The 26,773-nt window shown below is 39.0% G+C and overlaps 1 protein-coding gene and 1 long non-coding RNA gene across 9 annotated transcripts in view; one reads left to right on the top strand and one right to left on the bottom strand.

Annotated features, from left to right (window-relative positions):
* Positions 1–7,349, bottom strand: part of TAF4B (TATA-box binding protein associated factor 4b) — a 126,506-nt gene extending 119,157 nt beyond the window's left edge. The window contains exon 1 of the mRNA XM_019796608.2: positions 6,519–7,349. Within this exon, the coding sequence (XP_019652167.2) occupies positions 6,519–6,858 (340 nt within the window). The 5' untranslated portion in view covers positions 6,859–7,349. The remainder of the gene's footprint in view (positions 1–6,518) is intronic.
* A 114-nt stretch (positions 7,350–7,463) lies between these two features.
* LOC117795985 overlaps positions 7,464–26,773 on the top strand; it is a 49,368-nt gene continuing 30,058 nt past the window's right edge. For 2 of the 8 annotated variants that reach the window (XR_004620201.1, XR_004620206.1), the window contains exons 1-3: positions 7,464–7,598; positions 10,692–10,816; positions 11,166–11,286. This is a non-coding gene — a long non-coding RNA (uncharacterized LOC117795985). Of the gene's footprint in view, positions 7,688–8,311; positions 8,458–10,691; positions 10,817–11,165; positions 15,234–23,083; positions 24,291–26,355; positions 26,467–26,773 lie in introns of those variants that run through there. The other 6 variants (XR_004620207.1, XR_004620204.1, XR_004620205.1 and 3 more) reach the window with 6 other exon arrangements.

Below are 26,773 nucleotides of genomic sequence, written 5' to 3'. Positions count from 1 at the left end.
GTCAATGCTCTTCTGACTGAAATGTTTATCTATCCCAAAGGCCCAGTTCCAATGAGCAACAACCTAGGGAAAAGCACTTATAAACATATAAAGGAAACTGAAAACCAGGTACCAAGTCTCTTTGAATCAAATCCTAATAAATTTGATTCATTTTCCAATCATAACAGGAAAACCAGTTCACCTACTTATCCTACTGACATGTTGAAAGAAAGTAATCATAGATAAGGTTACAGAGCACCTTTCCCCTAAAAATATTAAGACGTTGAAGTGTAAAGTGGTCTAGCGCTCACTCTCTAACGGGTACATAATTTAACATACTACTCTACTCATCTGCCCCGTGAACTGCTATGTCCCAAGATTACTTTCCTATTTTGTCTTGGCTGCAAGTTGACCTGGATAGTGGCTCTGATTTGTCCAACTTCCTAGCATTGGTAAATACTGACCCTGAAAGGATAGCAGACCCACACAAATCTAAGAGTCAAAAAAACTTTTTATAATTTAATATCGATACATAACTGCCTGACTGGTGACCTTCTAGTCTCTACTGAAATAAGTCTAGTGTTAAGAAGGTGATGATGTACAAATGTCACCCCTTCACAAGTAGAGTAGAAATACAAAGTTATTCCTTAATACAAACCAAAAATATTCTTCCCATAATATTTACAGATAGGATGGTCCCTTGTGCAAGCACACAAAATAAGCCTATTTTCATTTCCACAGGGTAGTCCTTTAAACACTTAACGGCAGACAAACATACCCAAAGTTGTTTTCTTGCTCAGTCACCAGGGCCCCAATTCCTTTAATTTTTTATATCATAGTTTCCCTTACTGAGCTTGAAGTCACTTAAATTTCTTCTTCTCTCATTCTGATAATTCTTTGAGTGAATAAAAGAAAAACTTAAGGGGTGCCTGGGTGGTTCAGTTGGTTGAGCGCCTGCCTTCAGCTTAGGTCATGATCTCGGGGTTTTGGGATCGAGCCCTACATGAGGCTCTCTGCTCAACAGGGAGCCTGCTTCTCCCTCTCCCTCTGCCTGCTGCTCCCTGCTTGTGCATGCTCGCTCGCTCTCTCTCTCTCCCTGTCAAATAAATAAAATATTTATTTAAAAAAAAAAAAAGAAAAACTTAAAGTCAATCAGTAAGTTTTTACCCCAGATTCTACTATCAGTTATGGCACATCTTCTCTATTTTCCATTTACACAGTAGATTTGTCAAAACAGAACTTCTATTAACTTTATTGAATAATTTAATCTTTTAAAAGTAGGATCATATGTTTTCAGGTGATTTTACCTTTTTAACTTGCCATATTTGTTTTTACCTATGTATGTCTTAGTTTAGAAAAATATTGCTCGAGAAAAATTAAGCCCAGAATAACCTAAGGAAATTCTCAAAATCTCTTTAATTTCCAGGAGAAGAACTGTGTCTACCTTATTTACCACCACATCCATGGTAATGAGCATAGAACCTAGTATACAGTTAGCACTGAAATGCATGAGCACGTTAAAAAATATAAAACTTTAATACACTCATATTTCCTTGATCCAGAAATTCCAAAAATTCTTAGAATTTGTTACCTGTCCCAAGAAAATAATCAAGACACACACCACAATCTAAATACAAAAACATTCGTTTTACTTTTATTTATGTCACTTTTTTAAACAAAAAGGCATAAGCAACCTAAATGAATAGAGAAAAGACTAAATATTAGATTATGCACCCATTAAAATTAAACTTTTGAGGTTAGAACATACAAAATCGTCACTATATAATGGTAAGTGAAAAAGGATATAGAAATCAAAATAATAGAATCCCAATTATGTAAAAATAAATAAATAAATAAATAAAGGAAGCACCCATACATTTTGTTTCCCAAAGAAACTAAATTTGGGGGGAGTGAAATGTTCTCCACGTCTTGGAGTGGTGGTCATACCTTTGTCAAAATTTTCAAAACTTACTGTAAATGGCTTCCTTTTTAAAATAAATGCACATGTAAAAAATTGTAGCTCCATAAAGTTTATATAAAAAAGGAAACTAAAAGATACACTCAAAATATATGGGGTAATTTTTCTGTATTTTCCAAATTTTGTGTAACAGACATAAAAAATGAGGGCACGTAGACATTGAGGTTACTTCAAAATCCATTCTTTTAAATTATAATAAAATCTTTTAAAAAATAAAAAAATAGTGAATTTGGCAGATGCAATACACATTAGATAAATAGCAACCAGAGTACCTATTAGCTCAAGGTACCTTAAATATTCAGGACATGCCCGCTATGTATTCCACACAATGGTGTGACATGTAGACATATTCTTAGTTAATCCATAAAATACTTCTACAAAGAAGGTATGATCCTATTTTAAACATGAGAAAACTGACATTGAGGATGAGGTTAATAAACTTGACCCAAATCACAAACCTATTAAGTGGTAGAGCTGGGATTCAAATCCAGGGCTGTTGATTCCAAGGCCAATGTTCTGCCCTTTATTGCTACACTTCACTGCTTTCCACAAAAGGCTAACCCACCAAGCCCCTTGTTATCTATAAATTTGATTAGCACACCTAGTCCTTACTCTGAACTAAATTTGCCCTGAACTAAACCTTCCCAACTACTGTATATTATATACTTACTTTACTTCACAAACTAACAAGAGCCCTCTTAGGCACAGGTATTCAGCAACAAATCTATATAACATTATCATACACCCACATTTTTCTACATTTGAAGTCTGCATCTGTCCACACAATTATAGGACTCATCCTCTCTTACTGTTAATGAAAGTTTAGTCTGGAAAATTACTTATTAGATTCCATAGGTAGATTTTTATATTTTCATCTTTTTAAAAAGATTTTATTTGTTTATTTGACAAGAGACAGAGCACAAGCAGGGGGAGTGGCAGGCAGAGAAAGAGGGAGAAGCAGGCTCCCCGCTGAGCAGAGAGCCAGATGTAGGGCTGGATCCGAGGACACTGGGATCATGACCGGAGCTGAAGGCAGACACTTAACTGACTGAGCCATTCAGGCACCCCTACAGGTAGCTTTTTAAAATTAAGTATTAGGGGCGCCTGGGTGACACAGTGGTTAAGCGCCTGCCTTCGGCTCAGGGCGTGATCCCGGCGTTATGGGATCGAGCCCCACATCGGGCTCCTCTATGAGCCTGCTTCTTCCTCTCCCACTCTCCCTGCTTGTGTTCCCTCTCTCACTGGCTGTCTCTATCTCTGTCAAATAAATAAATAAAATCTTTAAATAAATAAATAAATAAATAAATAAAATTAAGTATTAATGTTGTTGACTATGCATTTAAATGATCTTTTGGGGATAAAATTTGGTAATCCTATGCAAGGATTACCTTTTGAACTAACAATTCCACTTCCAGCAATTTATCCTATAAAAAACAAATTTATAAAACTGCACAAAAACACACAAAGATATTATAGCATCATTTGTAATAAGAGAAAAAAGTGCAAATATCAATATCTACAAATAGCAAAGTGGTCAAAACATGATGGTACACTGATACAGTGGACTACTAAGCAATTTAAAAAATGAGGAAGATTTATAGGTACTAACATGAATAGGGTAACATATTGTTAACAGCAATATCTGGTGAAGGGAGTATATTACATTTAAGTAATGCTTTTTTTTTTTTTTAAAGAAATTAAAAGTAAAATGCAACAATATGTGTACTGGCTCTTGGAATCCCTTTAGGGCTGCAGCCCTATTGTCCTCTTCTCTCTCCACATATACTAATGTGTGCATTCAAATACTCAGGTGCCCTCTCTGAGCAAGGAACTTATTAGGCCCTGCGTAATAAAGTCAGCGACAGAGTCCCTACCCTCATGCAATATCCTTTTGGTAAAGCCAGGATGGAAACAAGAACCGCTAGCTATCCAAGAACTGGTTCAGGAATTTGAGAAAGATCCAAATCCTATGCCATGCCTGAGCATGAAAGAGCTGACGTAAAGAGACCTGAACCATTTTACAAGTAACTTTCACAGACTTCTGTACAGTATGACCATCAAGCAGAATTTACCAGTTCATGACATAACAGAAGCAACCAAATCCTTGATCATCATTCTCAAACAAGTGATAGAAGAGACGCAGAATACCAAAAACAGAAAGAACCGCAGTCTGGCCCCAAATCCCAAATGTTCATAAAAGAGAAGACTGAAAAGATCAAAGAGATTACTAAAAACATTCGACAGAGTAATTTTCAGGGCTTTGCTATAGCTTCTTTGATTTCCTCACAATGCTGCGCCTTTTTACTTCCAGCCCCTGCTCCCTAGAAAACTTATGGTTTTTGTTTTTGTTTTTTTTTTTTTTTGCGGGTCTGAGTTTCAATTACTGCTAAGCAAAATAAATAGAAGACGATATAATCAAGAGTCGAGTTCACTCCAAAGAATGTGATCTGTGCCTTTTTTTTCCCCACTGAAATTTCAAGACACTTTCAGTTGAGGGAAGAAAGAAGGTAGAACACTCAAATTTACAATACAAGCAAAATATAAATAAAAATATTTATATTTTTAAAAACCACTTTTTTCATTGAGGAAATTCTGAAGTAAACAAAAATCAAATACTTTAAAGTATTCATTATGTTGGAAAAAGAAAAGGTGACTTCTGTGTGATTTAAGCATCCCTGAGTAATCAATTACTAATACTCAGGATATAAAAGAATGGTACAAGACTTATATTTTTTTTAAGAAATTAATCAGTATTTCCATTTCATTCTTCAACTATTCGTTATCTTATTGTGCACCAAGGACAGCACAAAGGTTAGTATGGTCTTCTACCACCCATCAGTTGAAATATTCCCAAAAGCTGCTCTTCAAAACACCTCCCCACCTCCTCTGTAACTAACATTTCCTAAAGGCAATTTATCTCGTCTCTCCGGTAGGTTTTTCCATGGTTAATAACCTAAAATGTTTTAGTGTAGTACACACCTAGGCTGTGGTCCTGGTTTGCAGCTATATAGCTCTGGCAAGTTTCAGTTTTGGTTTCTTTGTGTACAAAAGATTAGGCTCCAAAATTCTATGTCACTGTTTAGCCCTGATACTCAATGAGGCATATCCTACAGACACACCAAGTGGTAAGCACAGTATTGTGTACAGTAAACAGACCTGGATTCAAATTTCCTCTGACACCTATGAGGGTCTGGCATTGGTCAAGTTATTTACCCTCAGAGACCCTTCCTTATTTGCTACCTATTATGACCAACAGAAGGATATAAATAATATATAAAAAGTGTATAGCACAGTATGCCTTCCACTAGTGATTAGATTCCACTGACAAGTTTTTACTCTTGATAGTTTTTCTATTTATACTTTTTTGATTGTTTCTAAACAATCGTCATTGACTAGACAGGAATTTAGTTTCTAACAAATTCGGAGGTGATTTCATTTAAACACATTCATAACTATAAGTATACTCAGGATGGCAATTTAGAACTGGCAGAAAATGTATCCAATGGCGTACACAGCATAGCCTTAAGTACATGTACCTCCTGTACCATACAAAACTGAAACAGAACTTCATCGAAAGTAAAGAACATAACCTTTCCACAATGTTCATGATCAAAACAAACAATAGCTACAAAAGAGCCCCTATCATTTTGCTAGGGGCTACTAAAATCGTGAATCCAATGGTTCACTCCTTTACCATCTTTGCATGTCTGAGTTTCAATTACTGCTAAGCAAAATAAATAGAAGACGATATAATTAAAAGTCGAGTTCACTCACTCCAAAGAATGTGATCTGTGCCTTTTTTTCCCCCACTGAAATTCCAAGACACTTTCAGTTGAGGGAAGAAAGAAGGTAAAACACTCAAAAATTTACAATATAAGCAAAATCTCTACATATATCATGAAAATCAGCCCAAACATGTAAACCCTGGGATAAAAAGTAGTCACAGACTCATTAACTGTAGCATCACACACCACTTCAAATATAACAATTGTGTCAACTCTGGCACTGCTCCCTATGAGAGGTATTCTTCTAACTGAAAATTACAATCATCACACATCTAAAGATTGTGCAGAAAGCATTACTCATTTCTGGTACTAGAAAAGCAGTGAACTTATTTCAGCTTGCTTAAATTTAAAATCCTCTTTGAGCCTTACAAGAACTTCTTTAAAAAATTTTTCTTTTAAATATGGCCATCTAAGCGTCTGGGTATATAAATTGGTCTCTTCTCCACATAAAAAATAAAAACTTTAGCTATATTCTACTTTCTCCCACCTAGGAGCCAGTGCCTCAAAGGCCCTCTTGAAGATACTGCTCCAGCGTTTACTGTGTCACTTGGGTTAAAAAATTCCTTCCTTAAATATGGAAAAAACTATGCAGTAATGATTCAAAGAGGCTATATTAATCGTAAAGAAAAATCACTGCCCTGCAAAGTCGATTATGAAAGGTTCTCTTAGCTGAGTTTTTAGAGCTACCAGCAAGCAGGCACAATCCGGTGCTGCGACGTTTCCCGTGCCACCGCTGGCTGGACCGATGGGTAAGCTGGAAAAGGTGATCGACATACCTGGAGGAAGCTGCAAATTAGCAGGCAACTGGATTGTTGTGTTGGGGGCTTTCACAGCGACTATCTGAGGAGCGGGCAGCGGGGGGCCGCTGCTGAGTTTAGGAAGAGTATTGACAGGAGCCACTTTGGTCACCAGGGTCCCCACGGGGGACCGCAGGGGCTGGGACACCGTGGACTCCACGCAGACACTGACAGGAGCCTTAGTCACGGCGCCCAAGGCCACCGGGGTGCTCTCCACCCGGACAGGCAGAGTCCCAGCGGGGGCCATCGTCACGGTCCCGGAGGCGCTCACACCGGCGGAGGGAGCCGCGCCGGCCGGTTCCGTGAGGCCCGCGGGCATCCCCAGGTGGATCAGCGGCAGCTGCGACGCTGCCGTTCCGGGAGCAGAGGCGAGGGGAGGCTTGACAAGCGGCAGCCGACTCCAGAGCAGTTCCGGCTCCACAGCATCGCTAGGGAGAGGCGCAGGGGCCGCGACACAGAAGTCAGTGACGGCCGCCGGCTGGATACCGAGACCCGCGCGTCCCGGACCTCCCTCCGGTCCGTGCGGCCCCGGCTGCAGCGACACCTGCTTGGGCGCTCGCCACTTCCTCAGCGGCGCTCACACGTGCGCCGACTCAGCCCGGAGCCTCAGCATCGGGTCCCGCAGCACCGGACCCCGGCTCCGGGGTTCCCGTTAGAGCGTCACTTCTGCTCCCACCGCCCAGCAAAACTCTGCGCCCCAGTTCCCCCGCCAGAAATTTCAAAACTACAAACCCGAGCGCCCCAAAGCCCCCTACACACATTCGGCGTGGCTCCGCCGCGCAGCCACGCCAGCCATGTTTATATAGCCACGCGGAGACCTCGCGCACGCGCACAGGCCGCCACCGCCGCCCCGGGCTTCCCCCAGAATCCGGCCCTGTGATTGGCCGCAGACTGGAATCGCGCTCGTGACGTCACTAGGGACGGCTCCAGAGGGCGTAAGAATCTTCCCCAGCATCAGGAGGAAGGAGGGTCAAGTTGCCAAAAATCTACCACGTGGGAGGAGCCGACCGCACTTGGAAAACTGCGACATTCGGGTACCTCTCCCTGGTATCCCTAGTGGTATGTTCCTTTAAAATCCAGGAGTGTAATTTCCACACGCTTTTACTTTGAGGAAAAAATGGGAACTGGTTTCAGAGAACGGTAACTCGGTAAGACTTAATCACGCTTCCTCTGTTTTTCTGCGAGCTTTGCCCTGAAGCGTCGCAATGTGAGCGTTACAGTTGACATTGTGGGAAAAAAAGCGTTCATTTCTTTCTTTTCAATGTTTAAGAATGGCGTATAATTTTATACTCTGTAAAATAAGCCTATTTTAGAGTTGAACTGCCCCAAAGGAAAATCGTTTTCTTCCTTTGGGCGGCTATAGCTATCTCTTGTCACCTCTAAACGTAAATTGTTTACGTTTTTATCTCCTTGAAAACTGGGACAGTGTCTTTTGATTTCTGCATCCTCAGATTCTAGCAGTTAGATTTTAACTGCAATCCTAAATATTATTTGAAAAAGTGAAAAGTGTTTGTTAAATGAATCAGTAAGTCCAATATACGGAAAAACTTGCTCCTTAGAGATCTAGTTAGAGAAGATACCTTGATTTCAGGCTTTTGTCGGAAGATTATGTTTGTAGGAACCGAGACTATAACTGAAGGAGATTTTGCAAGTAGGCAGTCAGGGTGATCTTTACAGCTGCTAGTTTTCTACTTCCCTATAAGCTCCAATGGACTGGATCTACTCAACAGCCCTCATGCTTCACTACATTTGCTCTCTCCCATGTCAACCAGTCCAAATCAAGAGCCCATCTTATGATTCGGATCATATACAACCTTCCCCATTCACGAAGACTTACTGATCACCTGGCCTCTAGAAAACACAGTGGAGTTGGGGAGAGGAATTTATCGAGGGCTCCTTGTGTGCTGGTCACTAAGAGGTATATTTTCTTGTTTTGTTTTAACAGCCATTTCATTGTGTTGATTTAAAAACTGCAGTTAAAGAGTAATTTTCGGGGGCGCCTGGGTGGTGCAGTTGTTAAGCATCTGCCTTTGGCTCAGGGCGTGATCCCAGTGTTCTAGGATCGAGCCCCACATTAGACTTCTCCGCAGGAGCCTGCTTCTTCCTCTCCCACTCGCCTGGCTTGTGTTCCCTCTCTCGCTGGCTGTCTCTGTCAAATAAATAAATAAAAATCTTAAAAAAAAAAAAAAAAGAGTAATTTTCCAGGAAACTGGGATCCAAAGCAGTCTGTATGAAACCAAAGTACATCTCTTTCCATATCTCCACAAATATCTAATTCATCATATATTCTGTATGCCCCTGGCAAAATGCGTTGCACATAAAAGGTGTTTAATAAATATTTGCTAAATGAATCAAACATATCTATGCAACATTTTCAGTGAAGCAATATGGTCTAGTGCTTTCAAATCTTAGATCTGCTTTTCACTAGCTGGGCAAATTGTTTAGCCTTGTTTTTTTTCTCCATAGAGTGTAGTTCAATAAATACTTGGAGAAGGAGGGCTCACAGTTTGCTCTGAGGACTCTCCCTTTCTAAGCTTTCATTAGACCCCACCCCCAACTCACATACTTTAGATATGTAAATAACCTCAATCAAGTTACAAAGAGGCCTGGCTGAGGAAGTACACTTTCTTTGTAAAGTGACCTTGAACGTTTGTTAAAATTGTTGATGTTCGCTCTATTATTTGTCTCATTGATGGCAACTTTAATTTTCTAGTTGCAAAGAATATACTTCTTACCCAACACAAGTAACTACTGTCCTGAATTTGGAGTTTAGTAATAACTATGTTTGCTGTATTTCCTTTCTACAGAAACTTAACACTAAAACAGGGTACGCAGGGAAGCAAAATGCATTTTATCTCCTATGTGAAAGAAGAAAAAATGCAGGGGAGGATTATACCTTGATTTTTATTATGTTTATCTGTTAAAATATTTGTAAAATTTTTGTAAAATTTGTAAAATGTTGGAAAATACTCATTTACCTTCTGTCTTAGTCCATTCAGGCTGCTGTAACAAAATACCACAGACTTTTTTTAAAAAATTGATTTATAATTTATATACCATATTATATTATTTTCAGGTGTATGGCAGCGATTCAGTATTTTTATACATTATGAAATGCTCATCTTGATAGGACTAGCTTCTGTCACTATAAAGTTATAGTGTTAATGACTATTCCCTATGCTGTATATTACATCCCCATGACTTATGACTTATTTATTTTGTAACTGGATGTTTATATCTCTTAATCTCCTTTTCCTAGATTAGGTGATGGGTGGCTTATAAGCAGCAAAAACTTATTGCTCACAATTTTGGAAACTGGAAATCTGAGATTGGGGTGCTGGGATGGTCAGGTGAAGGCTCTCCTTCAGACCAGAGACTCTCCCCATGTTCTCAAATGACAGAAGGAATAATCTCTCTGAAGCCTCTTTCATAAAGTACAAATCCCATTCATGAGGGTTCCACCCTCATGATATAAGCACCTCCCAAAGGCCTTACCTACTAATACCATCACATTTGGGAGTTGGGATTTCATTTGAGGAGACACAAACATTCAGACCAGATAGGACCTTCTAAATGAGGGACATTAATTCATTAAGTCATTAATTGTCCGTATACTTTGCTCATCAACTCGGGTAATGAAATAAAACTGTGAACAAACACAGAATTTATATTTCCAAATTTCAGTATTTTGCACACACACGAACATACTTTAATTTGGGCAAAACCAAAGGCTAAGGGTACAGTTACTGGGTAGATGATGCAAATTACTGTTACTATCCTTTTGATTTTCCATATGTCTACAGTCTCCTCAGAAAATGAATAAAAGTTTACTACTCTGTAGAATTTAAACAGGAAGCCTTCTTTATCTGTGAAATGAAATCAGCTGAAAAATCTGCCTGAGAAAACCTATTTGGCTAAGATGGTTATGGCCCCAGCTTCAAACTGAGTCGGAAACAAATGGCCTCAAGCTCTATACCTTGAACCTGGTCCAGTATCTGTGCTTTTACATCAAAATATTTAAATACTTTCCTGCAGTAGAACACATTCCTATAACACCATTCTGTCATTCCTGTCCTCTTAAAGGTATGCAGCTTAAAGTCTTAAGAAGTTTGACTTCATTAATGAGTTCCATTTTTTATGCCTTCACTAAAGGTTTAATGAAGTCTGAGACACTTTCAATGCTCCTACAAAAAGTGGATACGATGGAAAGATCCTGTCATAAGAGATGCATCATAGTATGGAATACTAATCAGCCACTCAGATTTATACTTGTAGAGGTACGTTAATGGAAAAATGATCGTGGTATCTTGTTAAATGTAAAAAGGAGGTTATACAATAGTGTAGAAAGAATGATTCCATTTTTTGTAAACTAAAAAAAAAAAAAAATTTAACCAAAAAGCAGGTAGATATATGCTCAGAAGAAAATCTAGATTATACACCACACTGTTAACGAGGACATCTGTTTGGAAACATTCTAAGTGGTCATTTTCTGCTTATATTTGTGTATTTTCTAATTTATTTACATAATCAAAAACTAACACAAGCTTTTTCTTAAAATATATAATCTTAGTGACAACTGAAATCTTTTAAGTACAGCTAAAGTACTCCCTGGTCTCCTCCCCATAGCACTCAGGAAACCATTGAACGTCATGAAGCTGGGCAATTCTATTAGCCTGCTTAAGTTATGTCAGGCAGAAGCTTATTACAACACTGCCCTAACCCAGCAAGATGGGTGTTTTCTAAAAGTGTGAGTACTCCCTTCCTTTCATTTTAAGTGTAGAAAAAGCAATGACTACTCAAGAAGTCATAATCTCAGAAATAATCTTTTATTTTCTGGAAGATTCTGCAATCACAGAATTTTTTACTTATATTGTCTGTTTTAGCACTCATTTTCTTGAATTATATCTTCTTAGAAGGTCTTCCTCCCCTCTCCCTTTAGTCATTCATTCATATAACCAGTGTTCATTGTATGCTTACACTGTGCTTGGCTGTAGAGACTCTATCAGTGAAAAAAAAGAAAAGACAGAAATCCCTGTCCCTGTGAAGTATACATTCCAGTGGAAACAGACAAAATGAAGGAAAAAAAAAAGTAAATTATAAAAACGTGAATAAAAATGAAAAGATAAGTTATATGGTATATTAGATCGTGATGCATATCATACAAAAGGAAGTCAAACAAGAGCATAGGAAGTATTGTTGGTGCATGGAAGAAGAAAGAAAGGGAAGGCAGCAAAATCACACCAGGCCTTGTGTAGGCCTGAGGACGATTTTGTTTTTTACCCTGAGAAATGGAAAGGCATGGTGAGATTTCAAGCAGCAAAGTAACATCTGACTTATATTTTTAAAACTTCACTCTGATTGCTCTATGAATAGTCCAAGAGGGCTAACTGAATAAGATAATTATAGGATAATATACCAGAATAATGATACAAAGATAATTGTAGAGAGACTACTTAAGGAAGCTATTGGAGAACCCAAGTGAGAGATGATGGTGGCTTAGGCTAAGGTGATATTGGGGTAAGTGATAAAAAGTGGTCAAATTCTGGGAATATTTTGATGGTAGATCCAACAGGTTTTCCTAATGGATTGAGTGTGAGGTATGAAAGAGGAGTTAAGGATGATATAAAGGTTTCTGGCTAAGGCAAACTGTAAGCATAAGGGGCTGTTGATTGGAATAGGGATAACTGCAGTGGTAATTGGGAAATTGGTGCCCAATCTGGGATTTTTTTTCTTTTTTGAGGGGGAGAGAGAGAGAGGGAGAGAAGAGGGAGAGAGAGAGGGAAGGGCAGAAGGAAAGGAATAGTATTATTCAGGGTTCAGTCTTACAACCCTGAGATCATGACCTGAGCTGAAATCAAGAGTTGGACGCTTAACCAACTGAGCCATCCAGGTGCCCCTGGGATATTTTAATTTGAAGTGCTTATTATATTATCCAAAGAGGGTTTGGGGTAGGCAGCTGGGTATGCAAACCCAAAGTTGAAGGAAGAGGTCCAAGCTGAATAAAAATATAATCACCAGCGTACAGATGGTATTTTTAACACCATTGGACTTAGTATGACCAAGGAGGAAGAGAGTATAAAGAAGAAAAGACGAGGCCAGAGTCCTGAGTACTCTAATGTTAAAGGTTGGGTTGATGAAGAGGATCCAGCAATAAGAGATGGAGAATGAATCTCCATTGATAAGAGGAAAGTTAGGAGATTAAGGAGTCCTGAAAGCCAAGAAATGGCCAAGTTTCAGATGAAGAGAGGTATCAACTGTGTCAAATGCCACTAATAGGTCAAGGAAAATGAGGCCTGGTGATTGCCCAGTAGATACAGCAACATAACGCAAGGTCATTGGTAGCCTTGATAAGAGACACAAGTAAGTCTCTGTGGAATGTGGAGGGAAAAGCCTAATTGGAGTATTTTCAAGAAACAATGGAAAGGAAGGGTTTGAGGACTATGTGAAGTTTTGATGCAAGGTGCACAGGAAAATGGGGCAGTAGCTAGAGGGGTTGAGGTCAAGGAAGAGTTTTTCTTTATGATAACATCATACTTATATATTGATGGCAATGATCCAACAGGGAGGGAAATTACTGATAGCAGAGTAAAGAGGGGAGACTTGCTGGAGCCATGTCCTTGAGGTAAAAAGGGATGGAATCTAGTGCACAAGTGGAAAGCTTTAGCTTTTATAAAGCAGTAGACCGTTCATCTATGGCAACAGAAGCCAAAGCAGAGTTCTTGACCACAGACATTGGTAGGTAGATATTTGTGATGGTAGGAACTTGTAGAAAATCTCTTCTAATCTTTCTCCCTTCCTCCAGCCCAATGCATGTCCCTTATCATTTCTAGAACAGTCTTTCTAAAATGCAAATCTACTTATGTAGCTCCCACTTACAATTTTTTCACATCCTCCCATTAGTCACAGGATAAAATCTCAAATAGCTAGTATGGCATACAAGGTTCGTTACGACCTGACACCTGCTGAACTGCCCAAGCCATCTCTGCTGTGTTCCTGTGGGTACCTTCCACTGGCACCATAGATAACTACAGAAATTCCCTAAATGTCCCAAGCTCTCTGTCAGCGTTATGCCTTTTCATACATTGCTTCACCTCCCTTCAAAGACTTTCCCCAGTTGAAACTCATGTTCTACCTTGCCAATTCTTATTTGGCCTTCAAAAGGCTATAACCTATACTGGATGAATTCATCGCCTCTCCTTCTTCTCCCATGATATTTATTATATTATGGTCATTTCAGTTGTTTTTCTTGCCTGTCCTCTTTCACAATTTAGTGAATTTTCTTCATAGATGAGGTCATGTTCACCTCAGAACCAGGAGAGAGAACCTAATACGTAAGTAGATACTTGACAAAGAGAGTACTTTTCTGACTCCTGTCCCACTCCCAACCTCCAGATTGGCACCAGGGACAGGATTTTGTCTCATCTGTGTATTCCTGGTACGCATTGTATTGTATGTAATACAGTTCTCCATACAATAGGACGTTCATATTTCAGTTTTCTGTTCTCAGTCTGTACTTTCCTTGGGTGATAACATTCACTTCCATGGCTTAATTTCCGTATGTATGTTTATGACTTTCGGATCTATCTGTCTTTGGCCCAGATTTCTCTTCTGGCCTCCAGTCTTATATAGACAGCTGCTTACTATATCCACCAGGATGTTTCACAGGCTCAAACTAAATTAATAATCCTACCTTCAAGCCTACTTTTTCTTCTATAATCCCTATCTCAGTGAGACAATCGGTGTCCTTCCAGTTGCCTAGGATGTAAAATTAGGAATTGACCTTGACTTTTCCCTCTCTTTCACCTGTTTCAATGAGTCATTAGATCCTGGCAATCCTGGCATCATATCTATAATATAATATCTCTGGAATCCATCAACTCTGTCATTCCCACTGTCACTCTTATTTCAAGCCTACTTACCCTCACTTAAATTATGCTGACTGGGCTCTCTGTATAACTCCAGCCTTGCTCATCCTTTGTTCTATTCTCTGGTCTGTAATCAGAGAGATTTTTATTCAAAATGTTCCTTTAAGCATTAACATTATAATTATTATCATCATTCTTTGATTTAGGACTATTTTTCTTTCTTACGGAAAGGAACCTAAAAAAGAAAACAGTTTATATTTTTAACTATTTATAATTCCATCATTTCAGCTAAATTCTCATTTTTGTATATTACTTTCTAATCCTTGTCCATTATATGCTTGCTATATGAAGCATACATAATGGTTTTACCTATAATTTAGAATCAACTGCACCTAAATAATTTTCCATGCCTAAACTAAACATTTAAATCAGGTCATGTGCATAATTTCATACTTCTAAAATGTCTTTATAATCATCATTTTATGCATAATATTTATTAAACAAAAACAATTATTTGCTTGTATAATATGAATTATGATAAATTCTACAAAAGAAAAGAAGAAGGTACTTTGAAAGAGGCTAATAGACAGAGTCTAATTTAGCTAGGGAGTTAGGGAAGTGTTCCAGGAATTAAAAGAATGCCCTCGAGACTAGCAGAGAGCAAATCAGAGGAAGAGTTGCCTGAATGAGATTGGAGAGTCAGAGAACAGTCATATGATGTGCAAATGAAAGAAATTGAAATATTTTGGGGCGCCTGGGTGGCACAGCGGTTAAGCGTCTGCCTTCGGCTCAGGGCGTGATCCCGGCGTTGTGGGATCGAGCCCCACGTCGGGCTCCTCCGCTGGGAGCCTGCTTCTTCCTCTCCCACTCCCCCTTGCTTGTGTTCCCTCTCTTGCTGGCTGTCTCTATCTCTGTCGAATGAATAAATAAAATCTTTAAAAAAAAAAAAAAAAAGAAATTGAAATATTTTAAGCAGAGGAGTAAAATGAATTTATTAACAATTTAAACTTTTTATTTGGAAATAATTTCAAACTTAGAGAAGAGTTGCAAGAAATAGCATTTATAACTCCCATATCTCCTTCATCCAGATTTACCAAGTTTAACATTTTGATTTCTTTTATCATTCACTCTCTTTCTCTGTGTGTGTGTGTATGTATGCATATACACACACACACAGTCATCCTCATACTCACAGATTCTGTGTTTGCAAATTCACCTACTTCGTAAAACTGACATAAATGGTGCTCTCCAAATCAATGCTTAACAGTACTTTCGAGGCCTTTTAGAGGCATGTGCAGAGGGGTGAAAAATTTGAGTTGCGAAATGCGCATGTTCCCAGGTGAGATCAAACTAGATGGTGCGTGGCCTTCTTGTTTCAGCTCTCCTACTGTAACCAGTTGTCCTTTTTGCTGTCTACTTAGTGCCCTGTTTTTCTTATTTTTGTGCTTTCTGTTAGGGATGTCACTGCTTAAATTAGCCCCCAGGCATAGTGCTGACGTGCCGCCTGGTGTTCCCAAGCACAAAAAGGCTGTGACGTGCCTTACGGAGGAAAATACACATGTTCGACCAGTGTAGTCCCGGCATGAGTTATAGTGCTAGTGGTTGTGAGTTCAATGTTACTGAATCAACATATTTTAAATAAAGTGTCTTTAAACAAAAACACACATAAAACAAGTTTATGTATTGATGGGAAGAAGAAAATGTTATGACCAAAGGCTTACAGGAACCTAACCCTATACTTCCCCTAGGAGTCATGGTTGAATATTAGCTAATTTAGTGCTTTGTAACTTAATAGAACATAACTACCATAAATCGTGAAAATTGACTCTATATATACTTTTTTCTCTGAACTACCTAAAAGTAAGTTGCAGACCTGCCCCCTTCTTTCAAATACTTCATTGTGTATTTCCTAAAAACAAAGACATGCACTTCATTCCCAAAGTACAATGCAGAACATGAGGAAATTTAACATCGATACAATTATTTAGTTAACAGATCTTAAATCAATGGACCTTTTTCACTTTTGCCAACTGTCTCAATAATGTCCTTGATAATATTTTCTTTCTATTCCAGGATCCAGTCCAGAATCATTCATTGCATATAGTTTTATCTCGTTAGTCTCCTTTAATCTAGAACAGTTCCTCCGCGCCTTTCTTTGTTTTTCATGATACTGCCAATTTTGAAAAGAATAGGCCATTTGTTTTGTACAATGTCCTAAGCTTGGGTTGTCTCTTTTTTCCTCCTGATCATATTCAGGTTAACATGGCAGAAATAGTGCATGAGTGAGGCTATATTCTTTAAATCACAGTAGGAGACACATGATGGAAGTTTGTAAGTTTATTATTTACCTTAAAATTAACCACTTGTTTTTGTTGGTATATTTGGGGTTTCTCACTGTAAAGTTACTGTTTTTCTTTGAGTCTATATAAATATCTTGTTCTTCATCAAACTTTGACCTATTAATTTTAGCATCCTTTACTGACTCTTGGCTGAATCAGTTATTACTATGATGGATGCACAATGGTGATGTTTTAAAACTCATTTTCATTTCTTCTACATTATCATTTGGCATTTTATTGGAAGAAATATGTATCAGTATGGATTTAGGCATTCTTTTTTAGTCAGTGGGCTATGACTGACTAAACGTATGTAGGTATCAGTATGGATTTCTCTTATGTATGTATCAGTATGGATTTATGCATTCTTTTTTTGTCAGTGGGCTATGACCAGTAATTACCATGATTATTTTGATTCTTAGATTATCCCAGATTTGGGCAGTGGAATCTCCTTTAAATTATCTCCTATATCCTTTTCATGAATCCCCATCAGTTTCTGAATAACTTACATTCTTAAAAGATCATTCTAGTTATTATACAGAGAATGGACTTGGGGAGGGCACAAGAAGAAACAAACTAGTTAATGGCTCTTGCATTAGACCATGTGAGAGACGAGGGTGGCTTCAAGTGGGGTGGTGGTAGTGGATGTAGAAATTAGAGTGTTAGCAGTGGACAGTTTTGAATGTAAAAATCTATGGATTTTTGTGGTAAATTGAACAAAGTAGCCAAGGGACTGAGAAATGTTATGTTGCATTTTTTTTTTTAAGTAGACTCCATGTGGAGCCTTGAACTCTTGACCCTGAGAACAAGACCTGAGCTGAGATCAAGAGTCAGACACTTAACCACCTGAGCCACCCAGTGGTCCCAGGACTGAGAAGTGTTAAGAAGGGCTCTCATATTGCTAGCTTGAGAAACTGGTTGGATGGTGATTTCATTCACAGTGATGGGGAAGATTGGAGATGGAGCAGCTCTGATGGAAAAAATTGAGAGTTCAAGTTCAAGAAAGGTCAAATGGAATTTGTGAAAGTGAAACACAAGCTAGGTGTTAAATTACCTTTCTGGCTGTACTTCCTGACACAGTATAGGTTGTTCTTGAAGTAATGGGACTGGTTGTTACCACTGAGGCAGAGAAGGTACAGTAAAGAGAGAAGAACTTACTTCAAATCTCAGCAGTCAGTGGGAGCATAGAGAAAGAAGCCGATAAAGCGAAGGAGAGAAGAGGAAAGACTGGAGAGTTAGGGAGAACAACCCAAAATAGTTAAGTCAAGAAGCCAAGATAAAGGTGTTTCACTAGATGAAATGCTGAGAGGTAGTAAGACTTCAGTCTGTCTCTTTTGGAGTGATGCTTTATGAAGGCAGGGATCTTTTACTGTTGTTCACTGCTATGGCCCTGTAGCCTGGAACAATGTTCAGCCCGTAATAGGTGTTTCATAAATATTGTTGACTGAATGAATTTGTACATCATGTATTTTCGTGGTACTATTGCATTGATTAGATATAATCTCCAGAAAAATACTGAATAATTACAATGATATGCTTCCTGGTCTTCTTCTTAATATAATATTTCCTCAGGTGGTTTAGTTGTTTCATGCTTGCCTCTTTAAGGCAAAAATTTGAGGTTTCTTCTGTACTTAAAAACTTTGCATGGCCCCCTTCACTATCACCACCCTCCCCTCTCGCAATGCCTCAAGAATAAAACCCAGGGGCGCCTGGGTGGCACAGCGGTTAAGCGTCTGCCTTCGGCTCAGGGCGTGATCCCGGCGTTATGGGATCGAGCCCCACGTCAGGCTCCTCCGCTATGAGCCTGCCTCTTCCTCTCCCACTCCCCCTGCCTGTGTTCCCTCTCTCGCTGGCTGTCTCTATCTCTGTCAAATAAATAAATAAAATCTTTAAAAAAAAAAAAAAAAAAAGAATAAAACCCAAACATAGAATAGAAATCCTATCGTGGTGTGATCCCTGGTTGGCATCACTTCTGGCGATCTTCCTTTTCCTAAACTTGTCTTCTTATGATGCTGTGCTCCTCTTGCCGGGCAAAGAGGTAGGAGAAGACCCTTTCCCAAGCAAATACCCTCCAATGTGTTTCTCTTTTTCTCTTGGTAGATCCTCTTGGTATATTCCTTACAAGTCCCAGTAGACTGTAGGTTCCTTTCAGAGGGGCCTGTGGGGGCACCTGGCTGGCTCAGCCTGTGGAGCATGTGACTCTTGATCTTGGAGTTGTAGGTTTGAGCCCCACATTGGGTGAAGAGATTACTTAAAAATAAAGTCTTAAAAAAAAAAAAAAAGAAGGTCCTGTGTTATTTTGCTGTTTAAACTGTAGTTTGGGGGCACAATAATCATGAGGTTTAACAGTAGGAAGGTAGAAGGTCAAGGTATGAGGCAAAACTGAGCTGAAACCTCCCACCTACCATCACCTCTGTTGGTTCCAGGTATTCCTTCCAGAGACTTCTCTGTCTTCTGTTTCACCATGTTTTGCCTTATATCCTCCATGTACCGTCAAGTAATACCAGTTAATGCATTTCTTTTTTTTTCTTTTTTTTTTGAGATTTATTTATTAGAGAGCAGGCACATGAGTTGGGGTTAGGGGCAGAGGGAAAGGGAGAGAATTTCAAGCAGATTCCTCATTGCATGCAGAGCCCAACAGCATAGAGCCCAATAGCCTAGAGCCAGATACGTATGGGGCTCGATCTCATGACCCTGAAATCATGACTTGAGCTAAAACCAAGAGTTGGACACTCAACTGACTGAACCACCCAGGAGCCCCTGCATTTCATTTTAATTACATTGTTAGCTGATAAGGTGTGATCTCTTCTTCTCTCTTTTTAAAGGACTTTCTGTATGAGAAAAAAAGGATTTCAAGTTTTGTTTTGTTTATTTTTATTTAACGTCAATTAATTAACATATAATTTATTTTTAGTTTCAGAGGTAGAGGTCAGTGATTCATCAGTCTTAATATAACATCCAGTGCTCATTACATCATGTGCATCATGTGCCCTCCTTAATGTCCATCACCCAGTTGCCCCATCCCCCCACCCCCCTCCCCTTCAGCAACCCTCAGTTTGTTTCCTATGATTAAGAGTCTCTTGGGGTGCCTAGGTGGCCCAGTCTGTTAAGCGTCTGCCTTTGGCTCAGGTCATGATCTCAGGACCCTGGGATTGAGCCCCGAGTCAGTCTCTGCTCAGCGGAGAATATGCTTGTCCCTCTCCCTCTGCCCTCCCCAAACCCCCTGTTTGTGTTTTCTCTCTCAAATAAATAAACAAATTCTTTGAAAAAAAAATGTCTTATGGTTTGTGTCTCTCTCTCTCTCTCTCTGATTTTGTCTTGTTTTATTTTTCAAGGTTTTTTTAAGATTTTATTTATTTATTTTTAAAGATTTTATTTGTCAGAGAGAGAGCATGCATGAGCAGGGGGTATGGGCAGAGAGAGAGGGAGAAGCAGGCTTCCCACTGAGCAAGGAGCTCCATTCTGGACTCGATTCCAGGACTCTGGGATCATGACCTGAGCCTAAGGCAAACACTTTGCCAACTGAGCCACCCAGGTGTCCCAAGATTTTATTTGTCAGAGAGAGAGAGAGAAAGCACAAGCAGGGGGAGGGGCAGGCAGAGGGAGAAGCAGGCTCCCTGCTGAGCAAAGAGTCTGATGTGGAACTTGATCCCAGGACCCTGGGATCATGACAGGAGTCAAAGGCAGATGTTTAAGTGACTGAGCCACCCAGCCATCCCTATTTTTCAAGTTTTTAAGACTTAAAAATTGTCGACCATACTGTCTCCTATAGCTTTATACATTTTAGATCTGGATTTAAATTCAGATTTGCAATTTGCATTAGTATATCAAAAGCTCTGAGAAGACTTGCAGTAAAGCAGCAGTTTTCAAACTGTTTCATCTTGGAAACTTTGATACTATCAAAACTTATTGAGGACCCCGAAAATCTTTTGTTTATATTGATTGTATCTATCAATGTTTACCATGTTAGAAATTAAAACTGAGAAAATTAAGTTATTGATTTATGAGTCCTTTTAAAAAATCCTCATATGTTATGTTAGCCAGGGTCTAGTCAAGGGACAGAGATCACACCAGTTGTTTGAAGAGGGCAAATTTAATAGAACCATTAGCTAGTAGAAGGTAAGTAAGTGCTGCAGTGGGTAGAAGAGGGCTCTAAGGCATCCAAGAGTAGCAGGTGCAAAAAAAGCCTTTACTCCCTCCAGCTAGAGGGAAAGTGAACATTGAAAGAACCAGAAGAGGGACTTCCCTTTGGCTGACATTCAGGCCTTCTTAAAGAGAGCTTGGAGCCCACAGCCTAACACTGAAGCAGAAACTTGCCACCGGGAATGGGCCATTGCTGATCTATGAAGCCACTGACTGTGGGGAAAGCATGGGCTGAGGGTGTGACTGAAGTTCATCTGCACTGAGTAATAGGAATCATGGAGTACCAGAATCTGTAAGCCAAGGGTCCACCTGCTGTATGGCTCAGCAGGATCACTTCAGTGCCCTCGGTTGACAAGTGTAACATGTCACCAGCTGGCAAAGGAGAAATGTTGTCAGGGTCCAGTTCTATTATCACAAAAGAGGGCAAAGAAAGGTGGGTTTGTAGCTGAGAGATAAGAAACTAGCACATGTATTAGCATAAATATTTTAAATGAAAAAAGTATTTTTTAAAAACATAATGTATAACATTGTTTTATATTTTTGCAAATATCTTTAATGTCTGGCTTAATAGAAAACAGCTGGATTTTATATCTACTTTGCATTTAGTTTGCTGCAATTTGTTATTTTGGTTCAAGTCTATGAAGAAAATCTGGCCTCATACAGATAGGGAGTTGGAAAAGGGAAGAGTATTTTAATAGCCTTTTCAGATTGTTGGGGACATTCTTCTTTGATGCTGTGTCAAACTTAACAAGTAGCAGTTTTTAAAGTCCACTTGCAATGTGGAAATCAAAATCATATCAACTAACTTTTTGTACTTTCTTATATTCGATTCCATTGGTTGCATTGGACCTCTTTGAATGGATCTTTTACCTGTGCACAATTTTGCTATGTTATGCATGTCTTTGGGGAATATTGATTCATTGAGTTCTCAGATCTTCCAAATGTTCACATATTTCATTATATAATATCAAAAAGTCATTTCTCAATAACACCACCAATATCATCAGCTTTATGTATTGGGAAGCTGTCAGTCTCATAGTTTATACAGATCTTCCAAAATTCTAATTTTTGCATGAAAGTTGAACTTTGTTATTGGCAATAAATGCTGTCAGTTTTCTGTCTTGAAGTGACAGGTTTACTATTTTCATTTTTGAGAAAATGGTTGCTAAATACTCAAGTCTAAAAAAATAGTTTGTCAGTATGTTTCAGACAAAACACAGTTTGTAAAGCCTAGTTTCTTCCTCAAAAGAAGTGACAGTCCATGAAAAAAATGTGGTTAGTTCAGCTGGCAATTCAAACAATTGCACAAGTGCTTTTTCTCAAGGTAATCATCTTACTTCGGTCAATAGCAGAAGTACTTTATGTGTAATTACTTTATTACACAGAATATTTTTAAAAACATGCAGTTTTTACTGCTTCATCGAGAACATTCTTTTTTTAAAAAAATATTGTTTATTTATTTGAGAGAGAGTGAGAGAGAGAGAGCACAAGCAAGGGGGAGACACAGAGGGAGAAACAGGCTTCCCACTGAGTAGGGAGCCCCATGCAGGGCTCAATCCCAGGACCCTGAGATCATGATCTGAGCCAAAGGCAGATGCTTAACTGACTGAGCCACCCAGGCGCCCCTCATCAAGAACATTCTTAAGGGAAACTACGTTGTTTTGTTTTTGAAACAAACGAAACAAAAAACAAAACAAAATGTAAGTGTATGGCAGTAAAGAATACAATGACTAGGTACAGTTTGGTTTCATTGCCCTGATTTGTAAATGCTCCAGCAGGTTTACCCACCACTAGTTTTGCACCATCAGCAGAAATGTCCACACTGTGAACAAAGCAATCATTTTAGTATTATATGAAAATAATTAAGACCCCCATGTACCTCATGAAATGGTTTCAGATACCCAGAGGTAGATGGAACAGATTATGATAATCACGACAGTTAAGAAGACTGCTTTATTCTGTTAAGCCCACGTTTCACAAATTTCCCCAACCAGAGACTCTTTGATCCCTGACACCCGTTAACATGGCACAAAGGAAGCTTATGTGGAACAAGTTTTGGGAAACTCTGCTGAGGTTCCTCTGTGTAATATAATACACTCTCTCACCAGAGCCAGTGTTTAAAGAGGGTAACTCCTCTAACCAATAATCTGCTTAACTTTTCCATCAGAAAGACTCCCTCCTACTCTCTTTTCTTTTTCAGGGATTGAATAATAGATTTTGCCTATACTTCAATCAGGTTAAAACCTTTTTAGAGACTTTATTTAGTGATCATTAAACTGAGGCCCCAAACTGCAATGTTACAGTTCTTAAGCCGGAGATGCTCACACTCTAGAAGAAGATACAAATATGAAACAATTACTGGACAGTATGAGACAAGTTGCAATAAAAAGCTATGGAAACACAGAGGTCAGGTCTCCAATCAAGCCTTAGGAAAGGCTTCTTGGAGAGGACTAACTGTGGTGAGTCATAAGAAACTTCTAGAGTCAACTCAATCAATGAAGAGGTGGAGGACAAAAGTCTTCAGTGAGCAGAAGCCTGTGTGTGCTGCCCAAGCCAGTCTTGACACTTACGGTGGTCACTGGTCTGAACACATTTACTCTTTGCAGAATTGAAATTGGGAACCTTGGAAAAGGAAGGGAAGTTAACTATGGAAGTTAAAGCTACAGGAGATCATAATCGAAGCAGACACGAGAGAGGCCATAATGTACATGTATAAGCTAGAAGCTTATAAGGGAAAAGGAACCATGAGTTAACATAAGCTATGAGTTAAGGAAATAAAATGAGGCTGAGAGACAGTGGGAGAAGAACAGAACAGTTGTGCGGAAAGGAACTGATCTACTTACTGTTTCAACATTAGAGTTAAGACACAAAAGTTCTTGATGTGGACATTTCGAATGCTACCATTCCTAGGAGGCAAAGTGATGCTACTGTTCTGAGTTTGGTACTTCTCCATGAAAGCGCTTATTTCCTTGTATCCTTCTGGAGTGAATCTGTTTCTTCTAACCAAAAGATCTCAACTAAAATGGACATGGACAAATCATGACACAATTGGCAAAATCCAAGTATCATGTTTGAATAAAGTGCTCTTGAATTTTCCCTGAATTTCAGTGCAGCCAGGCCAACCCGAAATGAATGATACTCACACGTTATATGCATTTCAAAGACAGAATTGTAATTTACAAACACACACATCATTTGTAGAACTTTTCAAAATATCTTTCCTGTTGTTTTATCCATTATCAATAAATATAACATTATGCTAGAATAAGATAATTTTTAAAAACATATCATCTTAGCCAGTAGTTTCATATATCTTTTAAGAAGCATGAAAATGACTAGTATTTGACTTGGGATATGTTTTTTTAAAGACTTATTTATTTTAGAGAGAGAGCATGCATGTGGGAGGGGAGGGTGAGGGGCAAAAAGAGAGGGAGAGAGAAACCCAAACAGACTCTGCCGCCGAGCTCAGAGCCTGACACAGGACTCGATCTCATGACCCTGAGATCACAACTCGAGCCAAAACGAAGAGTTGCTCAACCGACTGCACCATCCAGGCACCCCACTTGACTTTGGATTTTTAAGTTTTAATTTAAATAAATGGTTCTGTACTATTCATTAAGTATTTATTAAGTACCTATGATATGGCCTGCACTGTTCTAGGCCCTGGCCATTTACCAATAATAAAACAGGTGTGGAACTTAGAGTTTTAATGGGAACGGGCAGTCAGTAAACATATACAACACAGGTGTTGGGTGTTGGGGGGGTGGGTGTTCTGTTTTATATGTGGTGGTCAGAAAATGCAACAAGTGGAAGGAAGTACAGAAGCAGGTCATGCCCATACAGGGTGGGGATAGAGTGATCCAGGCAGAGGACCTAGTTAGTGCCAAGGCCCTGAGTCAGGAGCCTGCTTAGGGTATATGAGGAACAGCAGCGAGGCCAGTACGGCTGTAGCTGAAGGAGGGAGGACAGCAATGGCCCAAAGGGCAAGAGATGAGGCAGAGGTATGTGTGGGAGTGAGGAGGGAGATCACATAGTCTACATGTAGATTTTTCCTAAATATTCAGCTTACGAGACCTAATGAGTTCCTAGGTGATGCCAGTGCATCCTAGGCATCGCCTGGGAGTATGACAGAAAAGACTCTGGACTCCACCCCAGACCTACTGAATCAGAGCCTGTGTGTGTGCATAACATATATGCAACACACACAACATATACGTAACACATATGTATATAACACAATGTAACACATGTATATGACAACACATATATACATATAACATACATATATATGTTAAAGTATGAGAAACATTTGTTCAGTTTATGTAAGTTAGCTGTCCTCCATAAGAAGAAATAAGAAACTACAATTAGCACTTTTTCTTTAATTTTCAGATGATGAATTTTTTTATTTCTGCAAAAAACAGCATTATGGATTTTTATAGAGATCGCATTGAATCTGTAGCTAGCTTTGTGTATTGACATCTTAAGTCTTCCAATCTGTGAACACAGGTGACTTTCCATTTGTGTCATCTTTAATTTAATTTAATTTTTTAATTTTTTTCAGCAGTGTTTTTATGGTTCTCAGTGTGTAAACATTTTGCCTCCTTGGTTAAATTTATTCCTAGGAATTTTATTCTTTTTGATGCTGTTGTAAATGGAATTTCTTAATTTTCTTTCTGGATTGTTTAGTTTTAGTATATAAAACAACTAAATTTGTGTGTTGTTTTTTTTATCCTACAACTTTGTTTGGTACTGTAAAGATTCCATAAGAAAAAACCAAAACTGTTAGAATAAAGAAATATGTGCAAACGGAGGTAGTTTGACTTCTTTCTTTCCAATTTGGATGCCTTTTATATCTTTTTTTTTTTCCTTTTGCCTAATTGCTTTGGCTAAGACTCCAAAACTCAATACTGTGTTAAGTACAAGTGGTGAAAGTGGCGTCCTTGTCTTTTTCCTGATCTTAGGGGAAGGCTTTCAGGCTTTTACCACTGAGTATGATGTTTGCTTTGGGTTCTTCAAAAATGCCCTCCATCATGTTGAGGAAGTTTCCTTCTAGTGTACTGAGTGTTGATGTTTTTTTTGTTGTTTTTTTTTTTGTGTGTGTGTGTGTTTGTTTTTAATCACAATTGATCCCCCAAACTCTTTCCCCATTTGGTAGTTTAATGCAGATGGATACATAGAAATCTTGGGAATGTTTGAAAATGGCATGTTGGGGTACTTGGCTAGCTTAGTTGGAAGAACATGCAACTCTTGATCTCAGGGTCATGAGTTTGAGCCCCATTTTGGGGGTAGAGATTACATAAATAAACAAAAACAAGCAAATCTTAAAAAGAAAATGGCATGTTGAAGCTGGCAGAGCCAGAAAATGGGAGGAGCTTTGGTTCCTAGATTTTTACTTGGAGGATTGTTATCAGCAATGGGATTTTTTTTTTTTTTAAAGATTTTATTTTTAAGTAATCTCTACACCCAACACAGGGCTCAGACTTACCACCTCGAGATCAAGAGTCACGAGCTCTACAGGCTGAGACAGCCAGGTACCGCCGGCAATGGGATTTATCATTAAGAAATAAACTTCTGGGGCGCCTGGGTGGCACAGCGGTTAAGCGTCTGCCTTCAGCTCAGGGCGTGATCCCGGCAATGGGATCGAGCCCCACATCAGGCTCCTCTGCTATGAGCCTGCTTCTTCCTCTCCCACTCTCCCTGCTTGTGTTCCCTCTCTCGCTGGCTGTCTCTATCTCTGTCGAATAAATAAAAATAAAAATCTTAAAAAAAAAAAAAAAGAAATAAACTTCTGTGTGGATTCATCCATTATAGCAGCCAGCATTGCCCTAACACATAAGCAGAAGGGTAATTTCCCAAATATATAGAAAACTGTTACTAAAAGAATGAGGAA

This window comes from Ailuropoda melanoleuca, chromosome 14 (genome assembly GCF_002007445.2).
Source record: "Ailuropoda melanoleuca isolate Jingjing chromosome 14, ASM200744v2, whole genome shotgun sequence".
NCBI lineage: Eukaryota > Metazoa > Chordata > Mammalia > Carnivora > Ursidae > Ailuropoda > Ailuropoda melanoleuca.
The sequence above is the reverse complement of the archived record's forward strand: the minus strand, read 5'-3'. Positions and strand labels throughout refer to the sequence as shown.